This window comes from Citrus sinensis, chromosome 8 (assembly GCF_022201045.2).
Source record: "Citrus sinensis cultivar Valencia sweet orange chromosome 8, DVS_A1.0, whole genome shotgun sequence".
Lineage (NCBI taxonomy): Eukaryota > Viridiplantae > Streptophyta > Magnoliopsida > Sapindales > Rutaceae > Citrus > Citrus sinensis.
The window spans coordinates 8,190,638-8,203,376 of NC_068563.1; the positions used below are offsets into that span (position 1 = coordinate 8,190,638).

Consider the following 12,739-nt stretch of genomic DNA (forward strand, 5'->3'; position numbering starts at 1 on the left):
AACTCCTTTCCTTATCAAGTGCATCATCCTCCAAGACTTGATAATGCTCTTTACTTGCTTTAACCACCCACAGATTCCTTGAAGATTTAGCAATTTTTACTATTTTCTTATGCATCCTTGGAGGCAAGTTAGAGTCCCCATTAGCAGCCTTTTCTCTTCTTCTAATAAGTCTTTTCATTAACTTCATCCTAATGTACTTAAGCAAATCAATAATTGGCTTCCTTCTATATTCATTAAGCACTCCATTCCATGATTCTGCTATGTTATTTGTAACATGATCAGTTTTAAAGAAAGGATCAATTGTATGGCACGCCCAAGTACTTGGATCATTATCCACAAGCCATTTATATGCAGCAAGCTTCAAATCATGGATGGCAGCCATTGCTTTTTCAAAGTCAACTCGATTAGCTGCTCTCACAGCCTTCCAAAATAAACCTCTAAACTCTTAAGCAGAATACACTTTTCTAAAATTGGCATATATATGCCTTGCACAATGTCTCATGGTGGATCTTGGGAAAACAACTTGAATTGCTTGAATTAGACCTTTTTGTCTATCTGACATTATAGTCAAAGCCATCTCATTTTGAATGTTCATATGCTCTTTCAACAATCCCAAAAACCATAACCAACTATCCTTGCACTCAACTTCACATATGCAAAATGCTAAAGGGAATATGCCATTGTTGGCATCTAAAGAAACAGCAGATAATAATACTCCACCAAATGATGTCTTGAGGTGACAACCATCAACTCCAATAAACCTTCTACAGCCTTGCATAAATCCATTTCGCAGAGCATCATAACTGACAAAAATCCTTTTAAAAATTGCCTGTGTACCTTGTAATTCTTGTTGAATCTTCACTGTTGCACCCTTATTTTTTGTAAGGATAATATTGCCATAATCATGTAATCTTGCATATGACTTGGCAAAATCATTGTCAGCTATATGTAGAACCTGTTTTTTAGCCCTATAAAGCCTTTTCTTTGTGGTGCTAGTATTGAATCTCTTCCTTAATTCTGTTGACATAGCTCCTGACCCAATTCCAGGATTGTTAATAATTGAACTATAAAGCTTCTGAGCAATCCAATTGCTAGTTACTTCTAGATTCTTAAAAACTGGCTTACATTTGTGATCACCCCCTTTAAGAGTTCTAATCTCAACTGATACTTTATCCACCAAAACAGATGCATGGATCCTCCATTCACAGCACTTGTCGGCACATACAGCTGTCAATCTGGACTTATCATTTTTTTCCTATCCAATGCAAGCGAGTTTTGAATGGCGTAATCTTTCAGTGCACTCTTGAAATCAGCCATACAATTAAAAACTTGTCCAACTTGCAACTTGATTTCGTCATCTGCGGGCATATGAAACATCATCTCTCTCAAATCTTTTGCCATCCTCATAACGGAGTTTTGGTCGTCATTTTTACTATTGAGTACATCACCTTTTCAATGCTTTCACAATCTGATAGTCCATCATCACCATCAGAGTCACCAAGATTTGCAAAACAAACCACTTCAGGCTCACTATCCGATTCTACAACATCACACACATCTTCACCAGTCCAACTAATGGAATAATACTGAAAGCATCCTCATTAGCATCTTCGGACCCTTGATCACCCCTTTTTAAATTTGCATCACCACTATATACTTGCTTAGTTTGCTGTGGTTGAACTTCAGTGTGCTTGTACCCACTCTCATATGCCTCAAAGATCCTATTAACATCAGTAAGAACATCATCATATTCAGAAGTCCATGCCCATGGTCCAGCTGATGGTAGAGTATATGGCGAATTTCAGGACTGTTTATTACATTTTTCAATAGTTGGAGTCTACTGTATATGTTCTTGGGTGACTTGGGAAAAAGGCTCATCATAAACAAGGATGCTTAATTGAGGGATGTAAGGTGATAGTTGATGTTCAAGGGTAAGGGTGGTTGGGATGTTGGAGACCTAATTTGCTCATTGAACAACCGTCTCTTCACTGGCGACAGTGTGTCCATGGCTACAACATCCATCTCAAGCTTCAAAAAGTCAAACCCCTTCTCTAGTATTAGGTTCACAAGATTGATATACTCCAAATCTATTTTCAAATGCTGCCTTTCACAGGACCATGGGATAATGGCAATAAGTTGAAAATTTTCATTGTCATATTTATGCCTTTTGTAAACCTCTTCCAGCACATCATTTATAAGGCTCACCAAACTGAGCATTCTGGATCACAAGCACCCATTTGCACCTCCTTTCCACAAAAGTTAACTGAAACATGTATTTGATGCATGTTGGATTTGCACATGCCAATCAAACACATTACCGACATTCTAAAGCCGTCCGTGTTGTCAGCAAATAAAACAAGCATCGATATTGTAGCAAAAGAAAAAAAGCAAAAAATAATTATATAAGAATAGGTCAATTTTATAACCAAATTTCATTATCAACAAACACAATTACCATCCCATAAGAATAATGCAAATACTTCCCTTTACACACATCCAAATTATCATTACTCAGAATGAAAGCAGAAAAGAAAAAAAAAAATCCTCTACTCGATATAAAAGCAAAAAGAAGTCAAGAAAACACCATCAAAGTTTCTTTGAAATTTCATTATTTGAAATAAAAGAATGATTATTTGATAAACATACCACAACAATATTAACTCAATTTGCTTCTTAAATTTATTTTCAGCTTTACAATCACTCTTTTTTGACCGTTATTGTCTCCACAAGTCCTTACCACTGTCTACCCAAGTCAACTCACAATGCAATCAGAGAGTATACTTTTATGAAAATTGTGATTATTTTTAGTATTTAGATCTAGTATTTATAGGGCTTTCATGCTGCCAAAATAGAGAGAAGTGCAAAATAATTGCTTGAAATAGAATTTTTTCATCTTTTCCGTATTTAATGTTTAATGGGATTAGATAAAAAATATTTTTAGTTATATGTCAACTTTTTTTTTCTAATTTTCTCTTTAATAGAAAATCTTTTTTTTACCCTTAACGAATTACTAACAAACGACATTTAACTAACGGTGAATTAACGGAAAAATATTTTATGTTATTGTTTAAAAAGTAATGATGAAATAAGTTATTACATAAAATCCTAAGATGAAATATGTTATTACATAAAACTCTAGGAATGAAAAGAGCTTTTTTCCCTTATTAATTTATCACATCTATAAATAAAAGCTAACCGATTTATTTATGTTATAAATCAAAATAAATCAATACACATTTTTAGTTTTACAACCAATAATTTAATATTTTTTAATATATGTCACATTGTTTGAGATGAATCTCTTGCAATAAAATTGGGAAGTACAAAATTTTTGTATTAATAAAAAGTTATTTCCAAAGTTCAAAAATTTTTTTTTATAAAAATTTTTATTTATTTAAAAAATTATTATTTATTAGAAAATATAAATAATTCGATACTGAGTCTTGATCAGGTGCGTGACAAATTATCTGATGGAGTTGTTAGACAATAATCAGGCATCACTAACGTGCCGCGCCCACCTAATCTATTCGATTCTGTAGATATGACTCCTTTTAAACTTTCCTAATCCACATAGCACAAAGGAATCACATTTCACATTCATCGTCATCACGGAATCTCCCAAACTCATCCTCCACCGTCCGATCATCTTCTTATCCCTAATATATAAACCACACCACCGTTTCCCCTCTTTGCTTCCAAACAACGCTAACGCAAAAAAAATTGCAAGCAAATTTTGAGAGAAAGAAAGAAAAGAAAAAAAAAAAAATTTATGGCGGCAACAGTGTCATCTCCGTGGGGGAAGCCCGGCGCGTGGGCTCTAGACGCCGAAGAACACGAAGCTGAACTCCAACAACAACAACAGGATGATAAACAAACCAACGCCGAAATCGCCGATTTTCCTTCCCTCGCCGCCGCAGCCGCAGCCGCCACCAAAACGAAGAAGAAGAACAAAGGCCAGACCTTTTCGTTGGCCGAGTTCAACTCTGCTTCTTCGTTAGCGGCTAAGCCGGGCCAGCCGAAGGGCCTGACCCACGACGAACTCGTCACCCTCCCCACGGGACCGCGCCAGCGCTCCGCAGAAGAGCTCGACCGCTCGCGCCTCGGCGGCGGATTTAAAAACTACGGCTCGAATAGCAGGTACGGGAGCAACAATTACGGTGATGATTCGTCGAATTCTCGGTGGGGCAGCGGCGGCGGCGGCTCCTCTAGGGTTTCAAATAGGGAGTCAAATAGAGAATTGCAGTCATCGCGCGCTGACGAGATCGACAATTGGGCTGCGGCGAAGAAATCGGTGACGCCGACGGGTCGGAGCGGTGGAGGGTTTTTTTCTGATTCGCAGTCGAAAGCTGATGAAAGTGACAGCTGGATTTCCAATAAAACCGAAATGGCGCCGCGTAGCAGATTTGGGTTCGAAAGGAAGAGCAGTTTTGATTCGTTGTCGAGGGATAGGGGGGAGAGGGATAATTGGGGGAGAAAGAAAGAGGAAAGTGGTAATGACAGTGAGTTGACGCTGAGGGCTAGGCCAAGGCTGGTATTGCAGCCGCGTTCGGTGCCTGTGGCTGCGAGTGAGGGTGGTGGGGCTAGCCCCACTGTTAATGCGGTGGCAAAACCGAAAGGGGCAAATCCGTTTGGGGAGGCAAGGCCTCGGGAGGAGGTGTTGGCGCAGAAAGGGAAGGATTGGAAGGAGATTGATGAGAAGCTTGAGGCTGTGAAAATTAAGGAGGAGAAGAGTGAGATGACCTCGTTTGGGGGGAGGAGGGGTTTTGGTAATGGCCAAGGGGGATTTGCGGAGACTAGGAGTTGGAGAAAGAATGGGCCTGAATCGGTCGATGCAACAGGGCAAAGGTTTGTTTGTTGATTGATTATTTTGCATTTTGATTGAAATTTATATGACAAGCAGCTATATTTTGTTTCATGCTTTGTTTATGGATGGGGTAGAGTTGTCGGTAATGTAATATTGATATGGTTTTCTGTTTGCAAATGGATGTGATCAATTTGTCTTGTGTTTATTTGGAAAGCTGTTCTTTGTTTGGTTAAAACTTATGAGAAGGTTGTGTGGAACCGCAAGTACTTTGGTAGGTTCTCAGTAAAGTCTTACCAATAACCATGGAACAATCAGCATACTCAGTTAGTATGTTGCATTGGGTTGGTTGCAAGTCCTTGTGGATGTTACTTGTATGGCTTTTATGCAATTTCATTTTGATGGTACTTGTGTTTTTTTCAATTGATTTTGATGTGAATGCTTGAAGTATATGCCTTTGCAAGAAAGAATGTATACTTGCATGGTGTGGAAGGAGTTATCCTAGGGGTGAATAAGTCATCTACAAAACAAGGATAAACATAAATGTTCTTGAGGATTAAAAAGAAAAAGAGAGAGAGAGAGAGAGATCTTCAATTTGTGGTCTGCGTTATGTTGTTTGTGCGTATGCTACTTCTTTCTATGCTTTCAAAGTTGCTTTGAAGATGATGAATTTGCTCTTTAATCATTTCTGTCGTTGTGATTTGGAAAAGGGCTGTAAACATGAAAATTTCTGTTTGTATTGGTTTACCTTCAAATGTGTTATTTTGTGTTCTGTTGGATTTTGGTATTCTATTTCCTTTGATGGGTATGTATGCATTTTTTCTTGGCTGAAAACTTTAACCAAAGCGAATGTAACATGTATCCTGCAATTTACTAATCTAATCACCCTGGCTGGTTTTACTTGTTCCACTTCAAAATCACAATGTTACCTCTTCAGTTTTAATTGCTTACCTATAGGTTTTTATAAGCTATAAGAGCAAATGAGGAACTGCATCTACTTTTGGGGCTATGATAAGGAATACAGCTTTCTGTTTTATCCATTTGTTTCAACTGCAATTTAAACTTAATCCTCCCCTTATTTAAAATCAAGACTCCTTATTTAAATTGAAGTGCTTCCAGAATATTGGAAGTACCCAATTATTTCTAGTTCAGCTAATATATCTACTAGTAATGTAGAAGAAGTTCATGACTTCCTTGATCCTAGAAAGTAATCATAATGTTGCTTTAGCGTTTGTAATGCAGATGAACAGACTTAGCAGTAATTTCAACCAATTTTGATGTTAGAATGTTCTCAACTCCATCTGGCTTTTTCTCTTCATGTTCACTTAAGTTGCATTGTTTCATTGGCAGTTTGTGGCCGGTGATTATCTTTTTCTGTGGTTGAATTTTTCTGAGTTCTGAAGCTTTTAGATCACCGTGTTCACCTCTTTGTATTTGAACGAACATCAATTTGGTTGTGTACATGTAGAGTAACTAGATGGAATTATATTTATGGGTGTTGATTATGTGTTTGCTGCTATTGACAACTTCCCAATTGTCTGAACCTAATATGTTTTCTTTTGGTCCAGTGATGAAAATGGACGGACTGAAGATACATCTGAGAATGGATATACTGAAGAGAAATTGGAGAATGGACATACTGAAGAGAATTGAACATAGAGATTGACACACAATGCAAGGGAAGGAACAATTGAATTTGTTAAAAGTCTAGTGTGTTGGATTAATGAGACTGTTATTTGTCCTTTTCATGACTTAAAAATATACAGTGGGGAGTCCTAATTAGACAATTTTGGTAGGTCTTAAAGAGTTACACTAGTCTGGCCAATTTGGCTTGTTTTGTAGTGGGTGTTGAACATCAGAATTATTTATGTTGTTGCTGATATTGGTTCTTGACTTCGATCTTGATATTTTGTGCCTTGTTTTTTTATTTTTGGGTGAGTGCAATTTTCGTGGTGAGGTCTAATGTAAGTGTGGATCTTTATTGTTTTGAAACGGTGATCAAATAAACCGAGGGATATTTATTTAGTTGATGGTTTTTACCAATGATTGTTGTCGTTTTATTTGAGCATTGTACGCCCCCCCTCCATTATTGCATATATTTTGGTTGATGTATAATTTTCGTTTCCTTTACTGTTATGATAATTTGTATGTGTTTCTCTTCGATGCTTTTGTCGGGCGCTTGTTGAACAGAAATGTTGGTTTCGATTAGAGCGAACTGTTGATAGCAGCAATTAGGATTGTGATGAAGCCACTCGATTATGTTGTTAGATCACTTGTATTTTGTACGAGATGGCGGTTTTCTTAAATTCACGACTTAATCTCATATTTATTATCACGAATTTTCAGGATAAAGACAGCCACATCCTGTGGTTGTAGTGAGATCGGCATAGAAATTCCTTCTTGTTTAGAAATGTTCATGCAGATATTTTATTGGGAATTATGTCCAAATTAATTATAGGATCCGCACAGTTATCCTAGATGGGTTACTATACTTGATGAATCAAAGAACATAATTGTGTTAAAAAAAAAAAAAGAGAGAAAAGATTGTGACTTGCACGTGGTGATGGTAATGACACTGTCCGCAGCGAGTTTGTCATTATCAAATTCAAACTCACACAAAATTTAAATTACTAAATTCACCTGTAACTTGTAGCGGGTTTTAATTTTTTTAAGAAAATTCAACTGCTGCGGATTTTGACAATTACCAAACCTCTAATGGTATATAGCAGATTTTTTGTGGGTTTGTATATTTAAAATCACAAATGTTCAATATATAAATTTACAATAATAACCTCAAATTCCACATAACATACTCGATTTTAAATTTAACCAATGTAGATGAAAAATTAAAATTTTAACATCAATCCAACACAAATTCTCAAATTTAAGTATAAAATACACAAATCCATTAAAAAAAAATCACAAACTAGTATCTAAAAATAACAATTATATTTCATATTATCATTCAACACAAATTTAAAGAAAGATCTTCATTTCATTTACCATCATTAGCACCCATCCGACATTATGCCTATAATAATGACTAAAATTAATATTTTTCAAAGAATAATACTTTTCAAATAATAATCTGAAGAAAAAAATTATAACAATGAAATAATTTATGCATTAAGTTAAAAGAAAAATAATCCATACAAAAACACTTTGGTTATTTGGCATTTCGCATAATTGCATTATTTTCTTTATATAATTTTTAGATTTAAATTTTTTCAATTAAAATTAAATTAACAATATTTAAAAAAAAAATTGCGGGCCTAGTGGATATTTATGTTGGTATCCACCGGATATTAGGCTCATATCAAACCCACCCGCATCCAAGTACGAGTTTCAATTTATAATACTAAATCCGTCAGCAACCCGTAAAATTATCCGCAGTGGGCGGATTTTGATAAATAGGTTTGAGCGAATTTACGGCATAATTTCCATGTTACATTAATATGTTAATAATATTGATTTTGATGATAACAAACTTTAAATAATTTTTTATTAAAATGTTGGAGCTATTCCTTAATAAACAAAAGCCTTATAATCATTCCAATCATATTCAGAAAAGATGGACTTTCAAATTAGAAAATGATTCTCTGCAAAATCTGGTTTAAAATGTGATTCTGGAAATAAGCGGTGAACCGTTTTCTTTCAAACGGTTAACCGATTAAAACCAGAGAGCAACATATTGCCTAAGCTCTAACCGATTAAGAAAAACGGAAAACTCAAAAAGCTGGGAAGGTTACTAGAATTTAACGGAGAATCGTTTATTTAACCGGTTAACCGATAAAATTCAGAATTGAAGATTGTACTCTTCTGGCACCGTTTAACAAAACCAGATAAGGCTAAATTGTTTTGCAGGTTACTGGAAACAAATGGCGTACCGTTTATTATAAACGGTTAACCGATAATTTCCAGATAGGTCATTTCATGCAAATCCTTAACCGTTTAATGTAAACGGATAACTGATGTTCATTTTGCAGGTCTCTGGAATTTAACGGCGAAAGGTTAACTTTAAACGGCAAACAGTTTATTTGAAATTTGGCCCAACGGTAACTTTTGACCAGCGTAAACAGTTAACCGTTAATGGTTAACGGCGAACCGTTTTCGGGCAGACAGTTTGTAACGGCTAGTTTTTCAGCTCCAACTATAAATAAGCTCATTCAAATTCAAACAAGACTTGATCACAACACGACTATTGAGCTTATACTCGAGAATACAATCTTCATAGAGCTTTGAACACATTCGTGCTTCATCTATTCACATATTGGGTATCATTTTGTAATCTTAAATATTGTGAGAGGCAAAACAAATTTGTAATCTTTTGTTTTGAGTGATTGTAAGTGTTGGGATACACTTGGGTTAAGAGATTGGGATAATCTCTTGTTGTAAAGGTTATTGACACCTTGTAAGTCAAGTGTAAACATTTGAAACCTTGGAGGCTTACTTAGTGGAATCCTTGGAGGCTTGCTTAGTGGAATCCTCAAGCCCGAAAAGCTTGGAGACGTAGACGTAGGCGGGGTTGGCCGAACCACGTAAAAATCTCTGTGTTTGAATCTCTCTTCCCTTATCTTTTTATATTGTGATCAACTTATTTGTTATTGCTTTGAATTCGGTTAATATTTGCATTAAGTTTTTCTTTACAAATTGAATAATTTTTATAATTCCAATTCACCCCCCCTCTTGGGTTGCATAACCAGAATTTCATGCCATCCCTATTTGCACGTTGTGGGTCGTTAGCTATCATGAAGATATATTATGGAACATATATGTTAATGGACTTTGTAGGTCGTCAGCTCTCGCTGCCCCAGGAAAATTTGACTTGCACGTTGTGGTTAGTGGAATCCCATACTGTGTTTTTAGTTGATAGAATGGTTTCATTTTGGCATGTTGTTGTAATTGTTCTATTGCAGATCGATCCCACAGTTTCTGCATTTTTTATTTTCGGCTTTCCTGCGTATTGACTTGGCCTCTGAACTACACCATATTTAAATTGAATACTTGTACTCATCATCATTCCATTAATGAATCACTTCACCTCGGATAAAAAACTTCCATTGCATCATCGTCCCGCCTCTCTTTTTCCATAAACTGTGAATGTTTTAAAATATTCTAGACATTTATGCTAAGAAACTCCTAATAATAATATATGTTGATATGCAATACAGGGAAGTAAGACTTTGAAATTTTTATGGACTTTGTTGATTTCCCTGCCCTGCACTTACATTGATCTTATGGACTTTCAGTCGGCCATCTCTATTATAACCAAATTTTTATCTAACAATGGCTTTAAACAGTCAATCAAAATAAATGTAATAAGTCATGTAACTTAGGATTGAAATTGAACTGATTATTATGTTCTTCCCAATGTACTCTAATATGATTTTTTTTTTTCCAGAAAAAAGTGACTAGTCTTCAACTCTCAATATATTGTATATTAAGAATAGAAATTTATAATTCGAATAAATTAAGAATATAAAGGTGCATGAGAAGTTAGGGGCTTTTAAAGAACGTGAATGTATTATATCTTCCATGCTTTCTGCTGTTTATGATTCACTGAGTTCTGATGCGTTTGAGGAAGCTTGTCATTGGATGATTACAGAATATGATTTATGGGATAATGATTGGTTAAATGGTTTGTACGAGGAGAGGCATCGTTAGGTCCCATGCTATTTAAAAGGCTATTTTTGGGCAGGAATGTCAACAATTCAGCGAAGTGAAAGTATGAATGCATTTTTTGATGGATTTGTTAACTCAAAAACAAATATGAAATAGTTTGTAAAGCAATATGAAAATGCATTGAGAGTTGAATTATAAATTTCTATTCTTAATATACAATATATTGAGAGTTGAAGACTAGTCACTTTTTTCTGGAAAAAAAAAATCATATTGGAGTACATTGGGAAGAACATAATAATCAATTCAATTTCAATCCTAAGTTACGTGACTTATTACATTTATTTTGATTGACTGTTTGAAGCCATTATTAGATAAAAATTTGGTTATAATAGAGATGGCCGACTGAAAGTCCATAAGATCAATGTAAGTGCAGGGCAGGGAAATCAACAAAGTCCATAAAAATTTCAGAGTCTTACTTCCCTGTATTGCATATCAATATATATTATCATTAAGAGTTTCTTAGCATAAATGTCTAGAATATTTATTTGTGATAATATTTTATCTAAATTTTTCCAATGTAGAATTCAAATGCATACTCAAAGCTGTTATGTTGTTTTCAAAGGACGAAAGCCGGACATATACAATTCTTGGCCTGAATGCCAGATACAAGTAAATGGATTCAAAGAGAATTCTTATCAATCTTATAAATCTTTGTTGGATGCCGAAATAGCCTACAATGATTACATAAAAAGGCATGAAAAATTGCTAGAGACATCCAATATGTTAGAAACTACAAAATTTATTGTGGAAACACTCGAAAAGGGGGTGCAAATTGAAGTGCCTACATGCGACAAAGCTGTGCAAACTGATAAAGGCAGAAATGATTGTATTATTCTGCCTATATTATCCACTGTATGTTGTATTTTAGGGATAATCGTTGCTAGATGTATTTTGCATAAATGAAATTGTACCCCGTGTTATGTATAAATTTAAATAATTTAAATAAAATGATTGTTGTGTATGAATTGTTTTCCTCTAGATCCTATGCATATGAGATATGAATTCTGTAACATAAGAAAAGTAATTTTGTAAAATTATGTCCTTGCACACATTTGTGCAACATGGCTCTTTAAGTGAATTTTAATTCTTTGCACATGGCCTCTGTTATCTGCTAGTGAAAACAAAGCCTCCAATTTATATTAATATTGTATCACACATTAGCTTTGCATTTTCAAGAGGATACAAGAATCTGAAACAGTGATAAATTGAAGATGATTAGATTTGATAACTTAAACAGAATTGAAAACATGAAGAAAGGCATGGACATAAGTATAAAAGCAGAAAGAATAGTTCAATTAACGACGTGGACATGAGTATGAAAACAAAATTTAAGAGGAAGAATTATTACCTTTCACATAGCTGGAAATATTTGCACTGACTGTAAAACCATCGGTGCATATACAATATCACTTCATGACAGTGTGAGCAAACAAATTGCAAGTGGACAACAATGAAGTCCTCCTTAACAGGGAAGATTATTTGTCCCAGCTATAGAAATCTAACATAATTTCAAAAATTTAAAGTTCAATTTAACACAAAACATTATTCCATCACTACAATTTCAAACATTTAAAGTCAAATCTAACATAATTTTAAAAGTTTAAAGTTCAATTTAACACAACATTATTTCATCACTACAATTTAAAGCCAAAATACAAGTTAAGTATCATCATTGTTATTTTCATTATGCTGCTGCTGCTGTAGTAACTGTTAGAAATTCTCACTTTGAGATCCTTGATAAGTCATCGAAGGAGAAGAATAATGCAACTGCGAAGTATACGGTGGGACTAGTTGCTATAATACATAAAAATAAACATCATATTACATTACAAAAATATTAAAATATATGTATTCATTAACGACTTGTAAACAACAACTTACTGTGTGCCAATTATAAGGAAATAGCTGATAAATGTTGCTTCCACCGAATTGGGATTGGTACATAGGTACCTAATCAAATAATAAAATATAAGTAAAATTCATATAAAAATCTTAAACTAAAATTTAAATAATTTAATTCTTACATTATAACAGCCTATAGTGCTGCATTGGTTGTGATTTTCGTAAATAATACTTCCTTCTTGTAGCGTCTACATATGCGCAATCTTATACTTAATTACATATCCTCGAAATAAAAGAAAATTTTAAAAGAAAAAATTCACAAAATTTACCGTGGCTATATTGCTCCCTTGTGTGGAGATTTCATTAGGCATATGATAAGATGATGGGGCCTTTTTTTGTAAATCCTACAAGATT

At 34.6% G+C, this 12,739-nt stretch overlaps 1 protein-coding gene across 1 annotated transcript; it reads left to right on the forward strand.

Moving 5' to 3' along the window:
- The first annotated feature begins 3,573 nt into the window (after window positions 1–3,573).
- On the forward strand, window positions 3,574–6,826 carry LOC102624160 (eukaryotic translation initiation factor 4B3). The gene is made up of 2 exons (XM_006487362.4): window positions 3,574–4,845; window positions 6,370–6,826. The coding sequence occupies exons 1-2, from the start codon at window positions 3,770–3,772 to the stop codon at window positions 6,452–6,454; spliced, it is 1,161 nt and encodes a 386-aa protein (XP_006487425.2). The 5' UTR covers window positions 3,574–3,769; the 3' UTR covers window positions 6,455–6,826.
- Window positions 6,827–12,739: the final 5,913 nt, after the last annotated feature.